Consider the following 14897-nt stretch of genomic DNA (forward strand, 5'->3'; position numbering starts at 1 on the left):
GCAAATTAACTTATTAAAATGCTATTAATTGCGAAAGGTAAAAAAAATTTACTTCATATTTTAGGTTTCTTAAGAGTTGTTAGTTATTGGTATAGTGTTTGTTCTCTTTCTAATATTGAAGAGGTCTCAAGTTACTAATGTCCTTACTCTCATAATTTGTTGAAATATATTTAGTTAATTTGGATTGACATTTTGATTTGATTTGATTTGCTTGAACCGGTGGTGTTTGCTTTGAGGATGTGCGTTAATCGACAATTGTAGTTCACAATAGGGGTGGGTGTCGGTTGGTTGGGCAAAAATTGTGAATCGAAACCAACTAAATTGGGTCTAAAATCAATCAAGTTGGTTAACTGACAGTAGTGGGTTGGTTTGGATTGGTTCTTTGTTTGTGTAAGACAAAAATACATAACAAATTTCTCTCTCAAAAGCTACAGAACGTAGCACCCAATATAAGTGATTGCTTAAAGGAACGCACAAATGAAGCAGCCCAAGGAGAGCACCAAGATGATGCCGTCTCCAAATTGTGCCCCCTGTCCTTCTCCAACTGACTCTTAAACTAGTCAGGTTTTGCTTTCATGTTGTGAAATTACGTAACTCATAAATAATTAATGATGTTCATGTGCTAGAGCTCCGTGTGGTTCGCAGCCGATGAGGTTACGAAAGACTCGCTAAGATAGTGCTTGACAGCGATGCTGAACGAGGAGGAATCGTTGTCAGTGCGGGAAGCTGTAGCAGTGCAAGAGGCTGCCGCGACAACATCGTCTGTGACGGAAAAAGTCGATGATGGGGGAGAAGAAACGGGAAATAACTTGTCGTTGGGAGAAATGGAAGTAGTAGAACCACCTAAAGTGCTTTATAGAAAGTAGTCCCATGTAGGGTGCGGCGTCGAGGACGACAAAGTCGGTAAGGATGTTGTTGATGGACTTGTTAGAGACGAACATGCAGAAGGGGATAGAGTCGAATCAAGGAGGAGGCAGTGGCGAAAGAAGCTTCCCAAACCAAGAATCAAATTTTTGGTTGCAAACAAGCAGAGAGGAAATTGGATGGAGTCGAGGAGAAGATGGGGTTATTGGGGCAAGCTTTGCCCAGATCCTCTTTTCAATTTTTTAAGTTTTTAATTATACCTAAATTGATTTTTTTACTAACTAATCATTTTTTCATTATTTTTAATTCACAAGGTGCAAGGTTGGCATCCATGTCAGCACAAATGTAGACTCTATATTTGCCATGTTATCACTTAACGATTAACTTAACAGATTTTTTAACGAATGTATGAAACTGAAAAGAAATATAACTAAATGTATGAAATTGAAATATTTTAAAAATGTTATATGAAGTTACAATTGATCCCAAACTGAAGGGGTAAAATGTAATTTATCCATGATTAATTTTACACGCAAAATAAATAGAAATAAGGAAAAGAAAACATAATCTGTTTTCTGTTAAACGAGAAGGGTATTATAGTCAAATCGTTGAAAGTTTAAGTATCCCCAAAACTATTCAGAAAAATAAGCATTGTCGCCAAACATCTCTCTCTGTTTGACAAAAACAAACATCTCTCTCTCTGTGACAAGCACAAAAGAATGAAACGCCGATTCGAAGGCGGACCAGGAGAATCCGCGGAGGGGGGGAATCCAATTCCGGCCCAAGCCACAAAGCTCCGAGGTGAGATTCGGACTCCTAGTATTGGTATTCTTTTCAATTTTAGGTTTTAGGGTTTGTGAGGGGACGATTCTCTGTTTCAATTTTAGGTTTTAGGGTTTGTGAGGGGACGATTCTCTGTTTCAATTTTTGCTTTTAGGGGAAGATTGGCAGCAGCATTGTGTTTAATTAGGGTTTCATGCATTTCAATTCCGGCTGCATATGTTTGTTGCAATCTGCACCCTGTTTTTAAGGTTTTGCTTGACTTGATGCCTAATTTTTTTTTAGTGTTTAATTATTAATAGCCAGAGATTTAATTTACAATGAATATTAAACCGAATTGTGTAGCTAAGCTAGATACTCATTTCTCAATCAATTAAGTATCGCACTGTCTTCTTGAGGACTGCTTTTGCTGCTTCAGATGTCAGAAACACGAAATTCTTTTAACTCCTGTCAACAAAATTAAAGCAGAACTTACAGAGCTTTTAGAGCTTTAAGAACTATCGGGAGGAAAGTCTGAGACATACCTGTAGGAATTACCCACCCACATAGGGATTGCAATTCGTTTAGTTTCGTCTTCTCTCGCGAGCTTCTCGTTTCTTTTACGATGTTGTGTTTGAGAATAGTATGAATAGGGAGAGTAGCAGTTTTTCAGTTCTCCATTGAAAACGTGTTTCGTATTTCTGAGAGTGTGAGAGTGGGAATTGTAAATTAACTTATTAAAAATGCTATTAATTGTGAAAGGTCAAATTTTTTTTGCTTTCATATATTAGGTATCTTACCAGTTATTAGGTATTGGTATAGTATTTACTCTCTTTCTAATTAAAGTGGTCTCAAGTTACGAATGTCCTCACTCTCATAATTTGTGGAAACATATTTAGTTAATTTGATTCTTTTTTTTTTTTTTTTTTTTTTTTTTTTTTTTTTGGTTATGCCCCACATGCAGATAAGAATAAAGAAAAAATTTATGTTAAAGACTCTCCGACAACTCATCTCACAAAAGTAGAGGCTGCTCAAGACTCTCAGACTCAACTCCGGCTTGTTGAAACACATTTAGTTAATTTGATTTTTTTTTTTTTTATTTTTTTTTTGTTATGGCCCACATGCAGATAAGAATAAAGAAAAAATTTCTGTTAAAGACTCTCCGACAACTCATCTCACAAAAGTAGAGGCTGCTCAAGACTCTCAGACTCAACTCCAGCTTGTTGAAACATATTTAGTTAATTTGACTTTTTTTTTTATTTTATTATTATTTTTTTTTGTTATGGCCCACATGCAGATAAGAATAAAGAAAAAATTTCTGTTAAAGACTCTTCGACAACTCATCTCACAAAAGTAGAGGCTGCTCAAGACTCTCAGACTCAACTCCAGCTTGTTGAAACATATTTAGTTAATTTGATTTTTTTTTTTTTTTTTTTTTTGTTATGCCCCACATGCAGATAAGAATAAAGAAAAAATTTCTGTTAAAGACTCTCCGACAACTCATCTCACAAAAGTAGAGGCTGCTCAAGACTCTCAGACTCAACTCCAGCTTGAGGAGAAGAATACTCTTCCATCTTTTCTTAGAGCAACTCCAGCGTTAGAGCCCTCCTCCCTGACAATACACTATTCAATCCACCTAATGAACAGTAACTGCCCTTAATGAACAGTAAGTAGCCTTGGCAATAGAATTTGCATCTCCACTGTTACACTTCAATAGCCCTGGCAATAAGCAATAAAATATTAGTATCTTTTTTATTTATAAAATAATACAAAATAATTTTAATTGTAATATCGGATAAGATTTTTAATCGTTCTCGTTGCGTCACGTGTCATTATCCGAAGTATTATTAAATAATACAAAACAATACAATTATTGGTGATGAATTTCTAATAAGATTATTAACCAATCACGTCGCGCCACGTGTCATAATCGGTTCACAATCTTTGAGGATAGATTTCCATCAGATTTTTAACGAATGACGACATGCCACGTGTCATAATCTGTTCACAATCTTTGAGGATAGATTTCCATCAGATTTGTAATGAATGACGGCATGCCACGTGGCATTATGCACAACCTAATCCTTTCTGAATCCTCTATATAATCCACCATCCATCCTCACAAATCTCACACCAAAATTCTCAAGATCTCTATCATTATTCATAGTTTCTGCTTCCTTATTCACAAAAATCTGAATCATTATTCATAGTTTCTGTTTCTTTCTTTCAATGTCTTCTTCTTCTTCCTCAAGGATGATGTGGGAATTCAATCAGGAAGAGGAAGAATTGTTTAACGAATCAGAAGCAATGTTCAATCACCAGGGGGTAAGAAATGAGAGGGAAGAGGATGAGGAGCGTCAAATGAGAGATGACGAAGTAAGAAGGGGCAAAGCCTCACATTTCCGTCGAGTCATCGAAGCTGCGGCTCAGATCTGCAGGCCCAGCCGTTCCAGAAACCTTGATAGAAGCAGGCAACGACGAGGTATGGAACTCTTGAATGATTATTTTGTTCCTAATAGTGCATTCCTTGATACGTACTTTAGACGTCGTTTTAGAATGGAACGACATTTGTTCAACAAAATCATGATTGCTGTTTGCAACCATGATTCTTATTTTGTGCAAAAAAAAGATGCTTTTTGCATTTGGTTTTGGCAGCGTACCAAGCTTGTGCTTGAAGTTCCTACACAATAAAAATAAGTAACAAATAAATAATTATAATGAAAATAAGTAACTAGCAAATATATAAATATATATATAAGTAACAAATATAATGAAAATAAGTAAGAAGGCTTCAAGTTTAGTAAATAATGAAAATAAGTAACAAATAAATAATACAAATAAATAATTATAATGAAAATAAGTAACTAGCAAATATATACATATATATATATATATAAGTAACAAATATAATGAAAATAAGTAAGAAGGCTTCAAGTTTAGTAAATAATGAAAATAAGTAACAAATAAATAATTATAATGAAAATAAGTAACAAATAAATAATTATAATGAAAATAAGTAACTAGCAAATATATACATATATATATGTAAGTAACAAATATAATGAAAATAAGTAAGAAGGCTTCAAGTTTAGTAAATAATGAAAATAAGTAACAAATAAATAATTATAATAAATAATTATCATGCAAATGTATACCTAGCAAATATATATATATATATATATATATATGTCATGTTAATCATAACATGAGGCTAGAGTTCCAAGTTTAGTAAATAATTTTAACCTTAAATATACACATTTTTTTTTCTTAATGTAAGTGATATTATACATTAATTTTAATGAAAATAAGTAACAAATAAATAATACAAACAACATAATTATAATGTAACAAATAAATGTAACAAATAAGTAACAATAACATAATTATAATGTAACAAACAACATAATTATAATGTAACAAACAAATAAATAATACAAACAACATAATTATAATGTAACAAATAAGTAACAATAAATAATAAATTTTGTACGTAACAAATAAATAATACAAACAATAAATAATAAATTATGTAGATAACAAATAAATAATACAAACAAATAATTATAATGTAAATTTGGATATCAAATAAATAATATATTGTTACCTGATCCGAGTAATTTTCCCCACTTCGAATATTACTACTAGCTTGTGCCAAAGCGTCTCTCCACGTACTAAACGATTGGCTAAGTAATTTCCAACGACTGGACATCGATTCTTTGGTTCTTTTCCCACCAATTTTCTCAAGAAAATTGGTATGAATAAGACTCCACATTTCTCGCAACTGCATCTCATTACCCGTAAGCGAACTATGAGTAACTTCAACCCAGCTAGTACACAACGCAACATCTTTAATAAGCGACCAATTCGTACCTGCACCAGTGGTCATTTTGTTGAAAAAAAATGGATTCAAACTTTGAGACAAAGAAAGGAATGTGATTGAAAGTAGTTGAGAAAATATGAAATTGTTGTGTAAGGTAGATGATAATGAGAAGGTATTTATAGAAAAGTAAAAACAATTTTTTTTACAATTTTTTTCAGATTTTTCAGATATTTTTTTGAATTTTTTACAATTTTTATTCAATTAATTAATCTCTGCCGTTGGATATAAAAAAATTTGAATTCCAACACTCCAGATTGTGTCACGTGTCACAACGGTAACTTTTCAGATTTTTAAAACTATTTTTTCATTTATTTTTTAATTTATAAAGCATTTTAATATCCACTGTTGATCTCAGATCGAACGGTGGATATTAAATCTGACTTTTTTTTTTTTTTACCGTTGAGATCTAACGGTCCACATTAAGTGACCGTTAAGATCTAACGCACCGTGGGAAGCCACGTGGCTTCCCAACGGTAACGGACACTTTCTTTTTTTTTTTTTTTTTTTTTTTTTTCTGATTTTTGTGTCGGCGACGCGCCCCCACGCGCGGGTAGGGTGCACGCGCCTGACACAAAAAAATTTAAATAATGCGCTGACGCCACCCTGGCGTCAGCCTTACGTCACCCCCACCTCGGGCTCAAGGGTTGGCAATCCCTCACGGGCCCAGAGCTCGGGCCTCCCCCTTCCATCGGGCTCCCCCATGCTGGAGCGACGCCACCGGCCCTCGGGCCATTGTTTTGGACCCCTTCCCCCGAGCAAAACCCAACGCTGGGATTGCTCTCAAGGAGGACAATAATCCCACATGCCTAGCCCGTCCTAAACTCATAATCAAGCCAGGAACATTTTCCTCTATGCCGTCTACTTGTTCAATTTGCTCTGAGTATGGACACTTTCCTGGTATGCGCCCCTGGAGGAAACGGCTCCCAAAGGGCGTAACTCAGGTTGGCAAGGGCTATGTAGTAAAGTGGGGGCGTGCTGTTTTTCTTGAGTGTGTTTATTGTTATGAGATTGGTACCCACATGCTTAATGACTGCCCGCATTTTAAAAACTACTTGAGGAAAATGGAGGGGATGCGCCCTTGCACCTCTGTTTCCTCGGTCATATACCACTTGCTGATTGCTGAAGCTGAGGAGGACTGGGTGCACGTGTGCTGCAGCTTTTGAATTACCATTTCATTTTAGTGCTTTAGGTTACATATATGTTGTTGTGGACCCACGTATGTCTTGGAATAATTAAGCTAGATAGTTTCGTGTTTCTGTGCTTAATTTGGTTGTCCTTTGCATGTACTCGCCTTGGAGAATCAACTGTGCAGCGCCTATTAATTTGGATCGATGTTTCGCTTTGATTTGATTTGCTTGAACTGGTGGTGTTTTTGCTTTAAGGGTGTGCGTGTGATTTTAATCGACAATTGTAGTGAACTATTCACATACACCTTGCCCTCGAGCAGGCAAGCTTCTGCATTTCTGTGTTATTGTTGGTCTTTTGAGTTTTGTAGATATTTTATGTTGGGGTGCATATGGTTCTTCTCTGTTAGTTTCGTTTCAATTGTTGTTGGGGTTAATTGTGCAGTGCAGCTGCTGCATTCATGGTTCCATTGAACAATACTTGCAAATTTCCCCAAATGGCCCAAGCCTTCATAATTGTATTGAAGGGGAAAAATATATTCTGTCCTTTCAAAATATATTTTAAATATACAACAAACATACAATCTTCTTCTTCTTTTTTTCCCTAAATTGAAAAAGGAAATATCATGAGACATTTATTTAATACTGATCGTACAAGAAAACAACTAACAAGTAGTACTAGTTCTTGAGTGGAAAAAGATTGAGTAGTCGATTGAACGTAAAATTCTCGTCTTTATTATATTTATTTATGCAAAAGATAATTATCGTAAAGATTATGAAAATAGACTGCGTTTTCAAGTGAGTCGCTTTTACTAATGGTTTAGAAAAATGTGCAATTTTTTTTTTATTGTTGTCATCAAATAAGGGTTGTATTTAGCTAATTAAGAAGATATTCAATAACTATCTAATTAAATCAGCTCTTACATAAAATTTATAATGTCTGCGATCCCAAAAAATTGTTGTATGGAAAATATGTGCATTTTTTGTTTCTTCTTGCTCTTCGTTCATTATTTTTCATTACGAGCAGGGCAAATCAAATTTTCAGACAAGGATGATGTTTTTGTACTACAATGTGTCCGAAAGGAGTGGACCAACAGTGGCTTGCCATGTTACAAAAGGTCAAACATGCAAACAAATTCAACTAGAAAAGTTCAATGTAATATTCCACATCATTCGGCAGCGAATGTTTCCTCTTGCAAAGTTTGTCCATTGGGGTATAGCTCTGGAGAGCTGAGGGAGGCAGCAACACAAATGAAATCAGCATATTTTCTTTCTTTTTCTGCCTCGAAACAAGCATTTCATCAACCCTTGAAATTTTCCCAAACATTTTTTCGCACAATTACACAGATCTTCAGCATTTCGCTTGGAACTGTCACATTTCTTTTTTTCCAATATATGGAACAATGCTACTCTTACTCATCCTCGAGTTTGAGTACTGATCAATGAGTGTAGCTTTCCTTGATCAACAATTCTAGCTTTCGACTTTATCAGGTTTCTAGAACTAACAAAAGTTTTGTGATTTGGCAGGCCGGCCACTCGTGTAGAACTAGTAACTATTTATTACTTGTGTAGAACGTAATTGAGCATGAAGTATAAGGTTAGTAATAAGAACTTGATGATTGAAAGAGTGAGATCGAGAATACAAGGGGGCCTGAACGGCTGAACCCAGGTGTTCTGGCTTACTTAGCTTATCCCCTCACTTGGTTATACAAGTTGATACAACTTATATGCTAATAAGACCATAGGTTAATATTTGTGCGGCCACATAAAACAAATCTATCCTGTTGAAGGGTAAAATGCATTATTGGATAGTTGCAAATCTATCCCGTTTAAATATGTTACTCGTGACTTACTATTTTGAATGTTTGGTCATCTCACCAGGTTAGAGGTGCAATATCAGCACTTAGGCATACCAAGCAATTCCCCAAACTTCTCGCTGATTTTCAGATATCCAAACTTACGGAGACTAGAATGTGTTATATATGAATTCTGCGGATACCCGCGGACACGGCTTGCATGGAGTAGGTAATCTCAACTTTCAATGCTTGCTTGAAAACTTAATTCTTCTGCACACAATCCTTTAAACATTCTTATGAACACTGCTATTTGCATATTTAATTTTCTACAATTTAGAACTTTAGAGGCAATTGATCAGGACCGGAGACTTTTTCTGGTTTCCTTGTGCTTTCTGATATGGGTTGAAGCTGCAAAGTCCGTCTTCTCCCCGAATGTATTTGTTACATATTTCACCATGTAAGCCTGAAAACATTATGCAGTTTGCGGATTAGTCTTCTCAGTTCATGTAGATATGATTCACTTATTTAAACTCCATATTATAATACTTAGAATGATGTAAGTGTCCAGAGTATTTCAGGCTTAGATATTCTTTTTCTTTTGTAATGAGGTATCACATATTTTGGCATATTCATAGGACCTCTCTACCTATGCTTGTCATCACCTAATGGAAACTAATTTCTTGACTTATGATATGCAAGTTAAGGTGTCCTGAGTTTGCAGATAAATATCTCTACCCTAATCCATTTTAGTTCATTAGGGTTATTGTGTTCTTTTTCACTCTATAATAGTTTTGCACGAAGCATTTACTTGAAGACATGCCTTTATGAAGCATTTTTACTAATGATATAGAAAAATGCGTAAAAAAGTTTATTTTTTGTGTCATCTATAAAGGTTGTATTCAGCTGGGTAAGAAGATATTCAGTAACTATTTAATTAAACTAGCTCTCACATAAAATCAATGTTTAAATATCGATGTTGGTAGAAATATCAATACACAAATTTATGGAAATATCGACAGAATTTCAGACAAGAACAATGTTAATTTCAAAGAAATATAAGAACTTCTCCAATATTTAACAAACATAAATTTTGTTTTCCGGTTGGTCTTCGTTCATTATTTTTCATTACGAGTACGGTAAAACAAAATTTCAGACAATGACATCGTTTTTGTACTACAAAAGGAGTGGACGAATGGGGACTTGCCATGTTACAAACCGTCACCAGCAACTCAAATGAATCAGCAACATAAATGAAACCTGCATTTTTTTCATACTTGTTCTGTCTCCAAACAAGTATTTCATCAAATTGTTTGAAATTTTTCCAGAAAAATTTTCACACGAAGAGTTCAGAACTTCATTTGGGATTGTGATTTGTCTGCATTGTAAGTTTTGTTTTGTTTTTTTATTTTTATTTTATGGTTGTACCTTCTCGCTATGTTTACACAATGCATCCTCTCTCTTCTTCTTCATCCATAGCAAATGTATTAGCCACATAACTCAAATGAAACCTGCATTTTTTCATACTTTTTCTGTCTCCAAACAAGTATTTCATCAAATCGTTTGAAATTTTTCCGGAAAAACTGGAACTTCATTTGGGATTGTGATTTGTCTGCATTGTAAGTTTTGTTTTCTTTCTTTTTTGGAATATGTTTTCTTTTTCTTTTTTTTTTTTGTTAATTTTATGGTTGTACCTTCTCGCCATGTTTACACAATGCATCCTCTTTCTTCTTCTTCTTCCATAGCAAATGTATTAGCCACATAACCCACCAACCTCAGCCGCTGGGAGATTTCTCCCAGCATTGTCTCAACTTCATCGTACCGACATGGGACTTGTCTCCCACAAGGAACTCATGAACTTCTCCATCGACCTCTAGAACGCTACAACCGGAAAGCTTCCTCACACCTTTTGCCTTCATAGTTTGCTGCAAGTTCTAACTCCGTCCCAAACTTGGAATCGGCATAAATATTCGACAAAAGCACAGCGCCATGGTTCTTGGCCTACAGTTGATTTGAAAGTTTGTGACTTTTCAAAATTTAGGATTTAAGAATTTTTTTGGCATTTTTCTCTCCATCTGTAGTGCTATGTTCAGAGTAAAGATTGCACCTTTTTCGTGGTTTGCAGTGTTAAGGTGTTGAAGGTTTGTGGAAATCAGCTCGCAGCAGATTTGACGAGTGGCTTTTTAAATGACGGATTTTCCCGGGTCGAAAATGAGCTCGAAAAGTGAGCACCACAGCATTGAACGATATAAATCTAAGAAGAGCGGATCGGGTACCATAGTTTCGGCAATGCTTCTAGACCTTGGCTTTACATTGGGTTCGGATGCGAGGATCGTTGATCTTGATGACGATAGAAGTAATATTCTCTATCTCTTTCTATTATTTTCAATTAATCCAGTATTATTTTTTTCATTTGTCAGTTTACTTATATGTGCATTTTGTACAATTTTTTTTATTTATTTTTTAGTTATACAAGATCAGCTCAAAATTCAAACCATTCACAAAAGCCCACCGATTCTTGGTTTGTTGTGCGGTGATTTTGAAGCAGCTGAAAATTTAGTTGAGCTTTTAAAATCCAAGGCAAATAATGCATCAATTGAAGAGCTTGTTCAGTGTGGAAAGTCCTTTCTAGAACAACACCGTAGTAGGCATGCATTTACAACATATATGTGCTACGTAAAAGAACGAGTTCCCAACGGCTATATTTTTTATTTTGTACCTTATTTCAATCATGTCAACAAATGCGAGGAGGATTATACTTGCAAATGTCCAATGGTTGGAATTAGACACGGTGCTAGGGAGTTGGAGCATGGTTCTATTTATAATGACGGATCTGGTGCAAGTGATGCACAAGAACATTTATCTATGTCATTTTTTGATGGAAAAATGGTGCAACATGTTGATGCCGCCGACGATTACCAGATTGCAAATATTAAGAAAAAATTGAAGATTAGTTTGATACAAGCGAGAATGATCACCCGTTTAGCAATGATTCATTCTTGTTTGAAGGATAATAATTGCGGTGCGCCATTTAGAGGTAACTAAAATATAATAAAATTGTATATATATTTTTTTGTTTTATTATAGATATAGTATATCTAAAATTGGTTGATTGCTATGCTTTAGTGTGCAGTGTCAGTGTAGACGGAGCAATCGAAAAGGAGGGACCATATGGGTTTGTAAAAACTTACCTGGATTATTTTCAATTTTTGGAGGCTCACGACCGGACGACATTATTTTTAATCTATCGTCAAACACTTGAGGGCTCAAACTTTGGTGGATTTGTAGTTGAAAATATTGGGTAAGTTTATGTTTGGTATTTATTTAAGTTCTACTTAAAAGAGGTTGTTCAAAGATTTTCACTTTATTTTTGTTTTGTTTTCTTATTTCTTTTAAACTTTTATGTAGTTTACCTGTGAAAAAGAAGGGGCATCGCGTGGCTTTGCTTGAGGGAGATTTTTGCCTACATCGCGTGATCTTTAAGGAAGCAAAAGATGTCAATGCATTTTTTGATGATGGTGAAGCGGTCACTGAATGTCCACCATTTAGCACCGACAAGTCTCATTTGAAAACTTATAAACTTGATACGAGAGAGGTGAAGAAAAACAAGGATAACGAGATTATTTTGGGATTGAAGACAGCTAAGTTCTCAGAGCAAGAAGTGGCAATGTTCCAAGACTTCGAAACAATTTATATGGGAAAACCAACCAAAGACTTCTTGAAATCTTTGAAAGAAGAAGTCACGTTGTTCGACGAGGAGTCTCCATGATAATCATATCAATGATAAATTAAAGTAGAATAGGTTTTTATTTTAATAAATAAAAGTAGGATAGATTTCTGCAACAGAATTTGGGACTTCATCTATATTTTCTACCTCTTTAATTATCTCTTCACTTGTTGTCTTTTTCTTCTTCAAACCATCTTCTGCTTTTCCACCGTCCCACCTTTCTCTCCTGGTCGCGTTGATATCCAGTAGCTCCAGTTTCATCTGAGCCGGATGGCTGAGATTTACGACGATTTCAGTTGAAGTTGAAGCAGCTCAGGAGCTCCCGCCAGGCCGCGATAGGGTTCCTAGTGGAATCGCCGGCGCCGTCCCGCCGTCAATATCGATGCGATCTTACAAGCTGCCGATGTGATTCAAGCTGAGGACCCCAACGTCTCCAGAATTCGTAAGCCTATCTCTTGTTTTCTTGAATTTTTTAAATTAATGCTGATTTTTCCGTGCTCAATTCGATTTTTGGTGCCGTTCGAGTTGTTACAATTTCTGGTATAATTTCGGTTATGATTTAGTTTTAAGTGAGCTACCTTTAGCTAATCGTCATAATCGAACTTAAAAATTGTTCTGAGGATTGGAATTCTACAGTATGCTGCTGGTTTCAGTAGCATTTGCTTTGATGTAAAGATGTTTTCAATTTGCTGTCTAATCAAAGTTGTTTACGGACTATCTTTTGTTTCCGAGCTGGAATATTTGGTCTGGTGGTGTTATGATACTTGTATTTTTGTTGGAGTATTTATGTATTCACGAGAGTTGAATTGTTTGGATGTTAGTGTGCGAGCAGGCATATAGTATGGCGCAAAGCTGGATCAGGAAAGTGATGGCAGAGGTGTTCTTCAGTTTAACACCGGATTGATGTCTGCAATCAAGGTATCACTTAAGCTCTAGTCGTGACTGATAATTTTTAAATGGCAGCTATTAGTGCAAGTCTGCTGTATTTTCTTTTCTTTTCTTTTCTTATGGTTAAAATTCGAAGATATGAGTATTTGAAATTTTGTTTCAGCAAAAACTTGCAAAAATAGATGGGGGTCAAATAGATTGGAATCCTGATATTCAGCACCTCTGGGGATTTTTACCAGCGATACAAGCGACAGCATAGAGTCGATGATATCCCAGAGACAGGAACAAAGATGGCGTGAATCTGGAACTTTTGGTGCTTACTTTGGCAAGTATGGCCTCCATTTTTTGCTTTAGTTGGATACTTGTTTTTTTAACCGAAAAATTGTTGGGTAATCTGTCCATATTTTTGTGTGTTTGTATTCTACATTAATGAGATGCGATGCATTCAAACGGAGACTAGATACGCATATTGAAACTCTTGAATTTGAACTACTAGGGCATTATGTGCCGGAATGCATAACAGAACAAAGTTTCTGCACCATGCTTCAAAGCTGTAATTTAGTAAGTTCATAATTAGTGAAAAGGGGGAAATTGAGATTGTTTTTTCCTTTATTGACATATCTGTCTTTTGGGAAATTCCTTCAAAGTAGTTAATATTTTGTGAGTGGCAGTATACTGCTGCGTTATGACATACGTTTTGTTTGTTATTTTTCCTTTTAACCCAAAGAATTGGTTTTCTTTTCCACTTCTTCAAACATATAGAAAATGGATAGAACTTTCCCTTATGATTTGTTTAAATATGTTATTTATTTGTTCTTTTTTGTCTCGTATTGGAGCTCAGTAATTTAGAAATGAAAAAGACAATTGCTACCTTGAGGCCCTTAGTTGAGTTGATGGAGGTACTTAGCAAAGATGCCGATCCTAATGGAGTTGGAAGACTTTCTTCGGGGGAGGTATTTGTCCTTTTACCTCATATGTTCATATGTGATATTCAACAAATGGCTTACTTTTGTAAGCCCGTTTGTGTTTTTTATATATCGAGTCAGTGTATCAAGTGAAAGTAACAAGTTTACACGTCAATCTTTTTATTCTACAGATTAAACCTCTTGCTGAATCTGGGACAAAGACGGGGGCCAAATAGATCAGAGTCGTGATGTCAAGAGACAGGAAAAAGAATGGTGTGGTGCGGCTTAAAAATCAGAACTTGGGGAAGTAACGAACCGATATCTGTGAGTGTTGGGGTGGAAGAGAAAGAGTGTGTGTGTGGCTGAGAAAAACAACAATCAAAGTGAGAGCTGGTGACTCAGGTTTATGATTGCCTTGCTGATGCTGTGTTCTATGTAAAATGGGGAAAAGAGAGGAGTGCTCAAATTTCCTTGTTTTGTTCTTGGATGCTTTTGACAAACTCTTTTTCATATGAATCTATATTTATTTTGTTTGTGCACGTGTGATCGATTGCCTTCGTAACTAGGGCCTCCTCATGTTGATCTCGCTGTATCCGAGCTCAAAGCCTCTTCCGTTTTCTTGCAGTTTTAGATCAAAAGGCAAATTCAAATTAAATACCAAAATTCAAATGAAATAGGTGGGACAATACCCAATTGGTTGACTCTCATCCAAAAATACTATTATTAAGAAAACACTTTTGTGTAGATTGACGTATGTAAATAGACATTCTACCCTTTTCTTAACAAATTTTATAATAATTAAGCGTGCTGATAATCCTATCTCATTGTCCTATTTTTCAAACCACATTTTAGTAAAAATCTTAAAATGTTGTAAAACATTGAATGTGGATGGCTGGCAAATGTGGTGGAATGTAGGTGGCTCCACTAAGAAGATGCCCTCACACTAAGAGCTACCAC

The 14897-nt window shown here is 35.4% G+C and overlaps 1 protein-coding gene across 10 annotated transcripts; it reads left to right on the forward strand.

Annotated features, from left to right (window-relative positions):
- Nucleotides 1-1454: 1454 nt before the first annotated feature.
- On the forward strand, nucleotides 1455-14479 carry LOC103937140. Of its 10 annotated transcripts, XM_048589364.1 has the most exons (13): nucleotides 1455-1665; nucleotides 2588-3289; nucleotides 3876-4105; nucleotides 8155-8224; nucleotides 8509-8652; nucleotides 10546-10776; nucleotides 10888-11457; nucleotides 11547-11721; nucleotides 11829-12589; nucleotides 12969-13065; nucleotides 13199-13364; nucleotides 13877-13988; nucleotides 14132-14479. In XM_048589364.1, exons 6-9 carry the CDS (start codon nucleotides 10608-10610, stop codon nucleotides 12187-12189), a joined length of 1275 nt encoding a protein of 424 aa, XP_048445321.1. In that variant the 5' UTR covers nucleotides 1455-1665; nucleotides 2588-3289; nucleotides 3876-4105; nucleotides 8155-8224; nucleotides 8509-8652; nucleotides 10546-10607; the 3' UTR covers nucleotides 12190-12589; nucleotides 12969-13065; nucleotides 13199-13364; nucleotides 13877-13988; nucleotides 14132-14479. The 10 variants fall into 10 exon arrangements, 9 of the variants coding, with proteins under 9 accessions (XP_048445321.1, XP_048445320.1, XP_048445324.1 ...); XM_048589363.1 differs by lacking the exon at nucleotides 8155-8224; XM_048589367.1 differs by lacking the exon at nucleotides 8155-8224 and having other exon boundaries at nucleotides 2751-3289.
- Nucleotides 14480-14897: the final 418 nt, after the last annotated feature.

Source organism: the organism of the source record quoted next, unplaced genomic scaffold (genome assembly GCF_019419815.1).
Source record: "Pyrus x bretschneideri cultivar Hongxiangsu unplaced genomic scaffold, Pyrus_bretschneideri_v1 Contig3, whole genome shotgun sequence".
In the NCBI taxonomy this organism is placed as follows: Eukaryota; Viridiplantae; Streptophyta; class Magnoliopsida; order Rosales; family Rosaceae; genus Pyrus; species Pyrus x bretschneideri.

Bases quoted from the DNA above. Each gene is read 5' to 3' on its own strand.
- LOC103937140 (XM_048589364.1), top strand. From the start codon at position 10,608: ATGACGGATTTTCCCGGGTCGAAAATGAGCTCGAAAAGTGAGCACCAC. The intron at 10,777-10,887 runs GTAATATTCTCT...TTTATTTTTTAG, and splicing joins TGATCTTGATGACGATAGAA to TTATACAAGATCAGCTCAAA. The intron at 11,722-11,828 runs GTAAGTTTATGT...ACTTTTATGTAG, and splicing joins TTTGTAGTTGAAAATATTGG to TTTACCTGTGAAAAAGAAGG.